This window comes from Nicotiana sylvestris, chromosome 10, assembly GCF_000393655.2.
Source record: "Nicotiana sylvestris chromosome 10, ASM39365v2, whole genome shotgun sequence".
Classification (NCBI taxonomy): Eukaryota; Viridiplantae; Streptophyta; class Magnoliopsida; order Solanales; family Solanaceae; genus Nicotiana; species Nicotiana sylvestris.
Window position 1 is genome coordinate 47,716,289 of NC_091066.1, and position 14,764 is coordinate 47,731,052.

The 14,764-nt window shown below is 37.9% G+C and overlaps 1 protein-coding gene across 1 annotated transcript; it reads left to right on the plus strand.

Moving 5' to 3' along the window:
- The first annotated feature begins 479 nt into the window (after window positions 1–479).
- Window positions 480–959, plus strand: LOC138879289 (uncharacterized). The gene has a single exon (XM_070158895.1). It carries the CDS (start codon window positions 480–482, stop codon window positions 957–959), a length of 480 nt encoding a protein of 159 aa, XP_070014996.1.
- Window positions 960–14,764: the final 13,805 nt, after the last annotated feature.

Here is a 14,764-nt window from a genome sequence, read left to right on the forward strand (position 1 = left end):
TGGACCCGTCAAAGGTTAAAGTTATCCAAGAATTGCCACCACCAAAGAACAAAAAGGACGTGATGAGTTTCCTAGGATGTCTCAATTACATCAGCCGCTTCATAGCATAGTCTACAGTAATATGTGAACCAATTTTCAAAATGCTGAAGAAGGATGTTGCGACCAGTTGGACTGAAGATTGTCAAAAGGCTTTTAACAGAATTAAGGAATACATGTCCACGCCATTAGCCCTAGTCCTGTCGGAACTTGGGAGACATTTGCTCCTCTATTTTTCCATACTATATGGGGCTTTCGGTTGTGTTTTGGGACAACACGATGAGACATGAAGAAAAGAGCAAGCCATATATTACTTGAGTAAGAAGTTCAAACCTTATGAAGCACACTACTCTCTGCTAGAACGCACTTGCTGTGCTTTGACATGGACAGCTCAAAAATTGAGGCATTACTTTTGGGCCTATACCACATACATCATATCAAGAATGGATCCTCTGAAGTACATCTTTCAGAAGCCTATGCCCACCGGGAAGTTAGACAAGTGGCAAATATTGCTGAGTGAGTTCGATATCATCTATGTAACTCAGAAGGCAGTCAAAGTACAAGCGTTGGCAGACCATCTTGCTGAAAATCCTATAGGAGGAGAATACGAACCACTAAAAATGTATTTTCCTAACAAAGAAGTGTCATTCGTAGGAGAGGACACTGCTGAACCGTACAACGGTTGGAGAATGTTTTTAGACGGAGCTGCAAACTTCAAAAGAGTGGGTATTGGAGCGGTCTTGGTGTCAGAGACAGGTCAACATTATCCGGTATCAGCAAAACTTAGGTTTCCATGCACCAACAATATGGAAAAATATGAGGTTTGCATCATGGGACTCAACATGGCCATCGACATGAATATACAAGAGTTGCTAGTAATTGGTGATTCGGATCTTCTGGTACATCAAGTTCAAGGAGAATAGGCTACGAAAAACACCAAGATACTACCATACCTATATCATGTGCAAGAACTGATTAAGAGGTTCACGAAGATAGAATTCAAATATATTCCAAGAATCCAGAACGAGTTCGCAGACGTACTGGCTACTTTGTCGTCCATAATACAATATCCAGATAAGAATTTCATCAATTTCATTCCAGTAAGGATCCATAGTCAGCCAGCTTATTGTGCTCACATTGAAGAAGAAATGGACGGAAACCCATGGTTCCACGACATCAAGGAATATTTGGCAAAAGGAGAATACCTAGAGTAGGCAAACTATACTTAGAAACGTACATTGTGTAGACTGTCCAATCATTTCTTCCAAAGCGGAGGAATTTTTATAGGAGAACACATGATCTAGGACTATTAAGGTGTGTTGATGCCAAAGAAGCTTCCAAATTGCTCGACGAAATACATACCGAAACCTGCGGACCACATATGAACGGTTTTGTTCTAGCCAAAAAAAATACTCAGAGCTGGATATTTTTAGATGACTATGGAAACATATTGCATCCGGTATGTCCATAAATGCCACAAATGCCAGATACATGCATACATGATAAGGGTACCACCAAATGAGCTCAATGCAACAAGTGCACCTTAGCATTTTACTGCTTGGGGAATGGATGTCATCGATCTGATCGACCCCACAGCTTCAAACAGGCATAAGTTCATTTTAGTGGCCATCAATTACTTTACAAAATGGGTAGAGGCTATATCTTACAAAGTTGTAAACAAGAAAGTCATCGCAAATTTTGTTAGGGATCGTATGGTTTGTCGGTTTGGGGTTCCCGAGTCCATCATCACTGATAATGCCGCCAATATCAATAGTGATATGATGAAATCCATGTGTGAAACTTTCAAAATCAAGCACAAAAATTCCACAGCATACAAGCCTCAAATGAACGGAACCGTGGAAACTGCCAACAAGAACATCAAGAATATACTAAGGAAATTGGTAGAAAATCACAAGTAATGGCACAAGAAGTTACCATTTTCCTTATTGGGATACTGTACCACATTCCGCACATCAACTGGGGCAACTCCCTATTTGCTAGTTTATGGTACCGAAGTTGTCATTCACGCCGAGGTAGAAATTCCTTCTTTAAGGATCATACAAAAAGCCTAACTCAGTGATGCAGAATGGATAAGGAGCCGCTATGAGCAATTATCCCTCATAGATGGAAAAAAGATGAATGCAGTGTGTCATGGTCAGCTTTATTAGAACAGAATGTCTAGAGCTTTCAATAAAAGGGTCACACCAAGACAATTCACACCGGGGCAGCTGGTACTGAAGCGAATCTTCCCACATCAAGATGAAGCCAAAGGAAAGTTTTCACCCAATTGGCAAAGGTCCTACATGGTTCACAGGGTACTAACAGGAGGAGCACTCATACTTGCAGAAATGGACGAAGAAGTTTGGCTAAAACCTATCAATTCAGACGCAGTCAAGAGATACTATGTTTAGATTGTTTACATTTCTTCATCTGATGTAACTGAATTACGCTTGACCTGATTCTCATTTAAGAGGGGATACGTAGGTAGCCATATGGGTTCGGTCACATCTTAATAAAATCCTCATTTTCCCAAAACCAGAAACTGGGGTAGAATTTTGAGGAGGACCCTTAAAATTCCGGAGCAAGTCCAGCCGACGTCATCATGTGTAAGATAGTCAGAAATCGGCAAAGTAACTGGGGTAGAATTTTGAGAAGTATTCCCAAAATTCCGGAATAGATCCAACAAACTTCGTCACATACAGAACGGTCGAAGGATCACTTACTAAACTGGGGCAGAATTTTGAGGAGGACCCTCAAAATTCTAATGCAAAGAAGCCTCAATATCTCTAAAAGTGTGGCAGTCATTAGTTTATCTAATTTACTCGATATTATATACCACTATGTTTTCTAAAAATAACTTTATTTCATCAAATAAGTGCATATTTTTCAAAAGCTTTATTTCTATGGTAGCCAGATGTTGCCCAGGGTAACTCGAACAGGATATCCAGAGCAAAGCAAAGCAAAATAAGAAGATATAGGCACGAACCAACCTCCCCTACAAAACTCACAATTTTTCTTTGAATGCAGGGACAAGGAATAACCACAAGTACGTGAGCCTTAAAATCATTTCCTTCATAAAAACCAGGCCGCCAAGCGCAAATATATCTCCAACTAAGAAATATTCTGCTCTTATTTGCTATTTGTCCATTACATGAGACGAAGCCCTGTCTCAATTCTTGCATGAGGCTAAGCCCTGCCTTTCTACCTGTATAAGGCTAAGCATTGCCTTCTCTTTGCATGAGACTAAGCTCTTTCTTGATTCTTGCATGAGGCTAATCCCTGCCTCCCTACCTGCATAAGGCTAAGCATTTCCTTCTCTTTGCATGAGACTAAGCTCTGTCTCGATCCTTGCATAAGGCTAAGCTCTGCCTCCCTATTTGCATAAGTCTAAGCATTTCCTTCTCTTTGCATGAGACTAAGCTCTGTCTCGATCCTTGCATGAGGCTAAGACTTGCCTCCCTATTTGCATAAGGCTAAGCATTGCCTTCTTTTTGCATGAGACTAAGCCATGTCTCAATTCTCGCATGAGGCTAAGCCCTGTCTCCCCACCTGCATAAGGCTAAGCATTGCCTTCTCTTTGCATGATACTAAGCTCTGTCTCGATCCTTGCATGAGGGTAAGCCCTGCCTCCCTATTTGCATAAGGCTAAGCATTGCCTTCTCTATGCATGAGACTAAGCCCTGTCTCAATTCTTGCATGAGACTAAGCCTGCCTCCGTACCTGCATAAGGCTAAGCATTGCCTTTTCTTTGCATGAGACTAAGCCCTGTCTCAATTCTTGCATGAGGCTAAGCCCTGCCTCCCCATTTGCATAAGGCTAAGCACTACCTTCTCATGAGACTAAGCATTGTCTCCCTTTCCATAAGTGTTGCTTTATTCTAAACCTTGCATTATCCTCTTCTCTCCTGGCTAAGCTCTTCCCCCAAACTCTGCACAAGACTAAGCTTTGTCTTGGTATCATGTCTCTGCACCACCATGTCTCCGTCCAAAGGCGTCATAGTCCGAAGGCATCATCCTCATAGCCTGAAGATACCATGTTATGGACTGAGGATCTCTCAATACTGCACATCATTATTCAAAGGCGTCATGGTTAAGAGGCACCATTCACATGGCCTGAGAACATCATTTCATGGACTGTGAATCTCTTATCTCATGATTCATGGCCCGGGACGTCATGGTCTAAGGACGTCATCCTCACTGTCCAAAGAAAACCTTCATGGTCCAAAAAGAATTTGCATCATGTTTAAATTATCCCAATAATCTATATACTTGCATGCATCGTGTTTTAAAGTTTTGTAGGTAATTCAGGAGTTAATCGTTCCTCAAACAGGAGCAACCTTCACTCCGATTTTTGCTCATACCATTACCCGCCTTTACTCTATGACCGTTCAGATATCTACCCTATGAGACATTCGTTACGTTTCAGATTCACATTCCCAACTTCTCATAAATCCATCCGATACTATCCTTCCCAAAAGAACCCTTTCTGAAACATACGATTATTCTTATAACAATTCCATCGGTTTCACTCACCGTTGGGTCCAGAACTACACACGGCCTAAATCCTGTAAAACCAGGATATGTAGGTAGCTTAGAGACCAGGGTACGGCCTATATTTTTCAAAATACCCCATTCGGTCAAAATTAGTCATCATTTCTTTACTCGACAACTCTTTCATCCTTCCCACGTAAAGAAGGGCACCTGTTGATACCCAATTTTTTCCTCATATTTTTTTTAAAATATACATATATACTTCCAAAATAGTGCATATGCATCATCACTTGATTTTAAGACATATCCGAGCATTTTTCATAATTTAAAGGAGTTTTAAATCAATTTATTTCTATATTTTACTATATAAATATTCGTTAATTGCATCACAAATTACTTTTTATCATTTAATTTCATAATTTACACTCAGATTAGGTTTTAAATACTTTACCATATTTATCATAAATACATTTGCATTTTTAAGGCTAGAATTGCACATTTTACAATAATAGCTCATATATATGCATAATTATATTATTTACATAAAAATGACTTTCTATATTTTTATAATGTTAAGTAATTGTTTTAAATTATTTTTTCATGCACAAATGATATTTTTACTATTTATTAATTTTTTTATAAATTATTTTTTGATTTAATTGGGTATTTAAAATCTAACCTTTTTTCTTAATTAATTTTCGGACCTAGCCCAATTACATACACTAGCCCAATACCCTAATACCCAATACCCAAATATCTATTAACCCAAACCTTGTCCCCGTTTAAAAACCCTGACCCAGCCCCCTTTTAGATCATAGACGTTGATCTCTAAAGATCAATGGCTTAAACACCTCCACCCCTTTTTAATTAACCCATCCGCCCCTAACCCCAATCATTTTACACCCCCCACCGCGCCTAAATGCTCTCATCTCCCTCCCTGTCAAACCCTAAAGTAGTCGTCTCACCCAAACACACCAAGAATCCCTGTTCTAATGGGATTCTCCTATTACTCCCTTACAATTCTGGGGTTCTTCCCTTATTTGGTACCCGATTCTAGAATAACTTAGGTATTTGCCTAAATATGGCAAGTACCCCGATTTAGTTCCGTCTAAATCCGTATTTGCCCTTTGAATCTGGACAATCTCAAGTCCAAGCACGTTATTTGTAATAATTCTCTCGTATCTCTCTTGATTCACTAAGCCCTAAAGTTTAGGGTTTCAGATCCTCTCTAATTTGAACCAAATCTAGTTCAATCTATCCTTTAAACATTTTGTTCATCTATATTTGCTCTGTTATTTATAGATCTGTTGATTTTTTACCGATTCTGTAATTTACTTAAATCTAGGGTTTCAAACCCTTTCTTTCACTTGAATTAAAACTGATTCGATTATGAGTTTCCTTTAATAAACTCTTATATATATTTATTTGGTACGAATCTGTGTTATTCTCTTTTATTCTGGCTGATTTGGTGTTTTACCCAAAACTAGGGTATCAGATATTTCTAGATCTAATTTGGTTTTCGGTTTCTTAATTACTTTTCTTTAATACTGTCGTTTATGTGTCTCTATGAATTTTATTACAACTCTTTGTTGCTGCTGCTTCTTACTTGCCCTAAATTTGCGGCTTTGATTCTTCAGAATTAAACCAAATCTATTTAATTCTTTAAGTACTTCGTTGAAATCCCTGTCTATGTTCATCATATGCAATACATAGTTGATTGTCTTTATTTTCTACAATTTTCGTGGCTTACCCAAATTAGGGTTTCAGATCTGGTTTAAATGAACTAAATTTATTCGATATTGGAATTCCTTTTAAATTCTCTTGTCTACATTATGTGCTTTATTTTACTGCCGAGTTTTTGGTTTACTGAAAATTAAGGTTTGAAATCTTTTACTGATTTTCCGATACTTTTTCCTTCCTCATATGTGACTAATACTTTTATTATTTACCATGAGACTGATTGTTAATTTATATTTTTCTTATTTCTGTTACTCGCTTGATTACATGTTGTTATGCCCTATTAATTTACTGAACACTGCATTATTTATTCTGTTATTGATTTCTTTCCTTATTCATATCTGTTTGATTTTCTTCCTTATTTGGTCACCTAATTGACTACTATTTAAACCCTTCTGCCCTTCCCCTTTAGAAAGAGACTCGAACTATCATATTCCCACTAAAAACTTGGTTCTTTCACTCTGATTCTGTGCTCATTGTTTTGGTTTTGTCCGGCTGAAAGCCAAGGCCAGAAATCTCTAAGTCTTTGCTTCCGTTTGGCCCTATTTGCTATACTGTTGGATTCCTTTCTTCCCTGTTTCATCTTAACTAGTGAGTCATTGAATCCTCTGCCATTTTATTTTGTTCAATGTGTTACTGCTATTAGACCATGTTATCCTAGATGTCATTACTTGTAGTTAAGACATGTTAAACTTAGTTTGAATTGATTAGTGAAATCTGTCTAGCTCTGTGTTATTGAGGACCATCTTTTAGATTTAAGTTTGTTATAAGCATGCTTGCATATCTTACCCTAAAGACTGGTTAGCCATGCATAGAGGTGTACCTTAACAGATTTATAAGTTTGTTTGTTGAACCTGTTATAATATGGCCTGTCTGGTTCTGTTCTCTCTATGTTATGATACCTCTCTTGAACTATCTTAATCAATTCCTGACTTACTGTTAATCAATGTGTTCATTTTCTATGACTTAGTCTAATCTAAAATTTCTATTATCATTATTAATCTGCTTATGAACTAGCATGTGGGTGATTGTTAAAACTAGGTTAAGTATGCTTAGGTTCAAATGTGTTTGCCATTTTGTACATGTTCTTATGTGATTATATCCTTAAATGAATTCCCTAATCCATTCTACTCCCTCTTATTCCTTTAATATTCGATCCTTCTAAATTCTCATTCTTAGCTGGCTGAAAGCCAAAGCTATTTAGGTTCTGTCCTCTGGCCTCCCTAGTATGAACACTGCTCAGGGTTCATGTGAGACCCTTGTGAACTTTGACATGCTAGGATTTGGTCCTTAGTCTTCCTTGAACTATTTCTGACCTTTGTGAATTTCCTTAGTGTGAGCACTGCCCTGGGTTCTTGAAGCCCTTGGGAACTCTGACACACTAAGGATTTGGGTTTTGTATGCTCAACTTTGATACATGGCTAAATCACTCACCATTGGTCATGTTGTATCTATGAATATGGTCTGCTAGAGCTATTGTGATTTGAAGGCATGGCCTATCTAGATGTATTTGGGCTTGTTGTAGGCTCCCTATAGTTATACGCACATTGTAATTTATTACATCGAATTCTGGTTTTGTAATAATTATTTTGTAATAACAATTTTGGGGTGTTAGTGAAATTGGGAGGGGTTTCTTATTTCACATTTTTGCTATAAAAATTAGGTAGAAATCCTGCCTATGGGTCCAACAATGTGTTATTATGTGCAATGTGTTAGAAATCCTTCCTATAGGTCCAACAGTGTGCTATTGCATGTTCAGTTGTTATATGTTAGAAATCATGCCTATAGGTATCTTATTACGTTCAACTATTATATGTTAGAAATCATGCATATAGGTTCAATACTTAGTTTAATTGTGTTAGAAATCCTACCTATAGGTCCAACAGTGTGCTATTGCATGTTCAGTTATTGTATGTTAGAAATCATGCCTATATATATCTTATTACGTTCAGCCATTATATGTTAGCAATCCTGTCTATAGGTCAATACTTGGTTTAATTGTGTTAGAAATCATGCCTATAATAAATCGAATATTCAATGTGTGTACAAAAGCCTCATTCAACATGTTGTTCTGCTTACAAATTATTGAAATCATGTCTATAGGATCTAAAAACGGGAACAAATTATAGAAATCATATCTATAGGATCTAAAATAACAAATTGTAGAAAGCATTCCTATAAGTCTGAATCAACCAAATTATTATTTCTGCCCATTTGTTCATGAGTTTCCCAAATATTGTGTTGTTACTCTCACTAGAAAACATGCCTATAAGATCAAAACAAATAATTTTGGATCTATATATGTGACCTACCACTGTCACTATCACATAAAAATGCCTAGACATCATGCATATAGGTTTGATCCCTATGTTTAAAATCTGTAGGCAAATCATATAGGTTTTGGAAGTATAATGGTTTTTGCGTATAACTGTCCGCCCATATAATTCAGATTCATATAGAGATCTTGCCTATAGGTTTCTATATTCTTAACTATTTAAAATCAGCAACTGTCTTTGTTAATTTGACTTGCGTGCATTTGTTGTCTAATTGCGGAGGCCAATTTGAGCCCTTATTTGCTTATAAATGAAAGTCCTAACTGTTTTTGTCTATCGCTTAGTATTTTTACCTTTTGAGCAACCTAAGTTAAGGTCTAGAACTACCTAAATGGAGGTTCAAAGCCTCCTAGACCATAGGCATGGGACGGGTAGTGCACGCATAGTGTACGGTTTATAATCAACTAGTGCGCTTCAAGTAACAACTTAAAGATAGTAATCGGGTAGCAGGAGATAATAGTCTGTGCCCGCTGAATAATATGAGTAACACCCCGACTTGAGGGAGTTACGAAGTATTATTTATGTTGCACTGGGTGATCCTCTAAAAAATTTAAGACCCCCCATCCCTATTAAATATTCCTCTCGCTTATTTAGACTAATTCATAATTTAAGTTCGGTCGGGACCCACCGTTATGGACCTCGAGGGGTGCCTAACACCTTTCCCTCAAGGTAATTTCAAGCCCTTACCCGATCTCTGGTGATATAAACTGGTACAACATGAGTTATTTAGGTGCTCCAATGCACCTAATCCGTTAAGTGGTGACTCTTTCAATTCCAATTCCCTACCCTCTCAAAAAGCAGTTGTCCTAGAAATATCGAAACCCGATTTTCGAGAAAAAGGGGGCGCAACAAGGTCGTTACAAGACCCCACCTGTTCGGAACATACTTGGTTTTTTGTTGTTGTTGTTGATTCTTAAGGTTAATTATTTAATTACACTGTAGTTTTTGCATTCACACTTTGCACGGAATTATAAAGTTTTTAATAATCAAATTGATAAATTATTTAAAATATATATTTAAGTTAAAAAAAATAGACATTAAAGAAAAATAATCAAGTTTATGATAAGAATAAATGATCTTAGTTAACTAACTAATGTATTAAAGGAAGAAACCATACTCAAGAACTGACCTCGAGATATAGGTTATGAAGCTACACCATCATGTTTTGCATCATACTGTTGGTTGGTATTTTTCTTGCTTTTTTATCTTTTCTTCTAAACAAATAATAAAGAAAATCTTATTTCAAATAAAGCCTTCAAATAACTTCTATTAATTCTAAACCTAATAATAGATACTATTTGTAGAAAAACAATTATAGAAATACTTACCTAATCAAATTTAAGAATAGCTAAAACATATAAATTATCAATTAAGTGTTTAAAAGAAACACTTACCGAACTAAATGCTATAGTTCACTCAAGCGGATAATTTGCATTCTTTTTTATGTCTTATATTTCAATACAATATAAGAGGGGAGTGATTTGTGTGGTATCCAATTTTTCGCATGCACAGATTATAGAAGGATCTGGTTCTTCTACGAGTTCCTTACACTATAATTGCGGAATAGTAAATGCAGAAAGTAAAGAACACAAGTATTTTTACGTGAAAAACAACCGGCTCCACAGGTAAAAAAAATTACGACCTTCTTCTCAGTAGGATGTTTTCCAACATTTTACTAAATCACTTAGCCAAACAATAATATTTATAAAACTCTTGTAAACCTAAAGATTAGCTCTAACCCTTATGGCAACCAGCCTCAGGCTGTTGCGACAGCTTCAAGTTAACTCTAACTTGAACAATACAACGCAAAGTACCTAGTACAAATGCTTTTAATGAAAGCTGCAAGGTACAACTCAAAAGCCCTACTACAATTGAACTAGAATAAAAGACGGACACATGGAACTGGTTATTCTTTCTAGTTCATGTAGCTCCAGGTTCGCACACTTGAAACACACAAGAATTGCTTGCAAAATACCTTGCTATTTTGCTCTCAATTCTTGCTTAACTTCAGTGTTTGTGCGTCACTATAAAAGAGAACATATAGAGAGAGAGTGTGTGTGTGTGTGTGTGTGTGTATCACGACCCAAGTTCTCCCTCCGTGAACTGTCCTGATGGCACCTAGTCTCTATGACTAGGTAAGCCTAATAATTTGCGGAAAAGGAAATAAAGATATGAAACTAGCAATTTACGGGTAATATAATAGAGAAGTTTAAAATGCCGCTCAACATATACAATAACACTCTCTCAAATGGAACACAAAACACTCCCAAAACTCGGAATCGCACGAATCACAAACTATAGAAAATACATAGTGTTCTAACTTCAGAAGTCTAAACAAAAGTAATTACAAGAAGTTTATAGCTAAAATGGAGAATAGAGAGGGACTTCTAGGCCTGCTGACGTGGCAGATATACCTCGAAGTCTCTGAAATTGCCTCGTCTCACTAATAGTATGGCTGAGAAGTAGAACCTGGATATGCATACGAAAAACATATGTAGGAAAGGGCATGAGTACACCACAGCGGTACCCAGTAAGTGCTAAGCCTAACCTCGGTCGAGTAGTGACGAGGAAGGTCGGGGCCCTACTGGTTATATATATAAAACAAGGTAAAACAATATGAAATGTGACAATATAGTTAAAATACTAGCAGTCGAATAAGAATAAAATCACAGAAAGAATATAACTCAGCAGACAGAGTGTCACGACTCAAGTTCGCCCTCCATGAACTGTCGTGACGGCACCTAGTCTCTACGACTAGGTAAGCTTAACAAATTGTGGAAAAAGGAAATAAAAGATGAAACTAGCAAAAACTGCGGATAAAACATAATAAAAATATTTAAGGTGCCGCTCGGCATATACAAATACACACTCCCAAACTGAATCAACTCCCAAAACCCAGAATCTCATGAAATCACAAGTTGTAGATACTACATAGTATTCTAACTCCGGAATGTCTAATCAAAGGAAAATACATAAGGGCTATAGCTAAAAGAGAGAATAGAGAGCGACTCATCGGTCTGCGGACGCGGTAGATATACCTCAAAGTCTCTGAAGATCGCCTCGCCTCACTGATAGTATGGCTAAGCCGAAGAACCTGGATCTGCACACGAAAAACATGTGCAGGAAAGGGCATGAGTACACCACAGCGGTACCTAGTAAGTGACAAGCCTAACCTCGGTCGAGTAGTGACGAGGAAGGTCATGGCCCTACTGGTTATATATATAAAAGAGGTAAAACAGTAAGAAGTGTAACAGTATAATTAAAGACACTAACAGTTGATAGAGAGTAAATCAAAGACAGAATATACTCAGTAGACAAAGATAGCAACAGGGGATCTCCCAGGATATCATCCCGTAGTCCCAAACATAAATATACAGAGGATATCCTCGGATATCGTCCCATAGTCCAAATCATAATTATGTAGGAGAAACTCCCGAAATATCAATCTGTTGTCCCAAAGTAAATATCCAATATAGAGGAATCTCCCGGGTGCTATCCCATAGTCCCAAATGTAAACGTGCAAGGGGATCTCCCAGAATACAGATCTGTAGTTCCAAAGTAAACATGCAGGGGGGATCTCCCGAGATATCGTCGTGTAGTCCCAAAATAAATACACAATAGCATCAAGAAAGAATCTACAGTTCTACCCGAGAATTAAACAGGAAATTCTACTCTAACATGCTGCACAGAGTACAAGTAAGCAATTAAAGCAGGTAAGACAATTAAATCACATAAGCATGTTTTTCCTAAACTAAACAAGAGGCTTAAAGTACAATTATTGCTCAATTACAAGAAAACATAGATATTTACTTAATGAAAATGGGGATTTTCAACAATTAGCACGTGTACGCACTCGTCACCCCACGTACACGGAACTCATATAACATCAGTACCAAATTCCTAAGGGGAGTTCCCCCTTGTTAGACAAGTCACTTACCTCGAACCGACTCAAAGTCAATCCGAAATTATGCTATTGCCATGAGTATCCAACTCTGGTGGCCCAAATCCAATTGATATCTCTAAAAATCCCTCAAAATCTCGTCCAAATCCGAGCTCCCAAACTCTAGTTTTAAAAAGGCTAACCCTCGATTTTGGAACTTTATAATCTTCCAAGGTAAATCCTTTTTCGCGAACGTGGAAGGTCTCTCGTGTTCGCGAAGCACAACTTGACTTGGCCCAGAATTCCTTCATTGCGAACGCGATAGCCACTCCCTCACTCCTACGCGAATGTGGGACCCTCTTCGCGAACGAGTAGGCATATGACCTCTCAGCTTCGCGAACGTGGGACCAACATCGCGAACACAAAGCATTAAATCTCCACATGCCCCAGCTCCTCTTCCCGAACGCGAGACCCCACTCGCGAACGCGAAGAAGGAAACTAGAACTGGAGACTTCTGCATTTTCTGCAATCTTCTTCTTAAGTCTAAAGATCCGTTAACCACCCGAAATCAACCCGAGACCTCCGAGACCTCAACCAAACATACCAACAAGTCCTAAAATAGCATATGAACTTAGTCGAGCCCTCAAATTGCATCAAAGAACGCAAAAAACACAAATCACCCTCCAATCCAAACTTAATGAACTTGAAACTTCCAAATTTGACAACCGATGCCGAAACCAAACAAACTTCCTCCGATTGACCCCAAATTTTGCAACACAAGTCACATTCAACACTACAGAGCTATTCCAACTTTCAGAATCGGATTCCGACCCCGATATCAAAATCTCACTATCGATCCAAAAACTTCAAAAATTCAACTTTCTGCATTTCACGCCTAAATAAGCTATGGACCTCCAAAACACAATCTGAACATGCCCCTAAGCCCGAAATCACTCAACGGAGCTAACGGAGTCAATGGAATTCCATTCCGAGGTTTTCTTCACACTGCTCCGACTACAGTCCAAATTATAAAGCTTAAACTCTCATTTAGTGACTAAGTGTCCCAAAACACTCCAAAACTCAAAATGAAACATCCCAGCAAATCAATATAGCAAAAACAAACATGGGTAAAGTAGTTAATAGGGGATCGGGGCATTAATTCTTAAAACTACCGACCGGGTCGTTACACAAAGATAGCAACATGGGGTCTCCCAGGATATAGTCCCGTAGTCCCAAACCCAAATGTGAGGATCTCCTGGGATATCGTCCTGTAGTCCAAATCGTAAATATGTAGGAAAATCTCCCAGAATACTGATTCCTAGTCCCAAAGTAAATATCCAGTACAGGGGGATCTTCCGGGATATGATCCTGTAGTCCCAATTATAAATGTGCAGGGGGATCTCCCGGAATACCGATCCGTAGTCCCAAAGTAAATACACAACAGTCTCAGGAAAGAGTCCTACAATCTATTCAAGTTCATATCAGGAAAAAAATAGGATATTTCTACTCTAAACATGCTACACAAAAATCCAAGTAAGCAGTTTAAGCAGGTAAGATAGTTAAGTCACATAAGCATGCTTTCCTAAGCTAAACAGAAGGTTTCACATACTAGTATTGTTCAATTAAAGGACACACATAGATGAGTATTTAATGAAAATAGGGTTTTTTCAACAATTAGTATGTGTACGCACTCGTAACCTCACGTATATGGCATTCATATAACGACAGTACCAAAATCCTAAGGGGAGTTCCCCCCCCCCCCACACACACACAAGGTTAGGCAAGGCACTTACCTCGAACCAACTCAAAATCAATCCGATATCACGCTCTTTCCACGAGTATCCAACTCTGAGTGGCCCAAATCTAATCAAATCAATTACATAACATAACTAAAACTACAAGCAACTAATTTAACTAATGAATTTTAAGCTACGAAGAGAAATAAGAAAAATACTCAAAACAATCCTCCCCGGGCCCACATCTCAGAATCGGATAAAAGTTACCAATTTAGAACACCCATTCACTCACGAGATCACTCATCCAAAAATTATTCAATTATGACACCTAAAACCCGATCAAAACCCAAAAACTCAATTGGGGTCCCCCAAATTCCCATTTTTTTCCACTCAAATTCCTGGATTAGATTAAGAACATTACTATAGATTGATGAAATATAAATGAAATATGGTTAGGCATCGTTACCCACTGATTTCCTCTTCAAAATCCTCACAAAATCGCCTTCTCCCGAGCTAAAAATTGAATTTGGTGTTATGAACTTCAAACTCTTG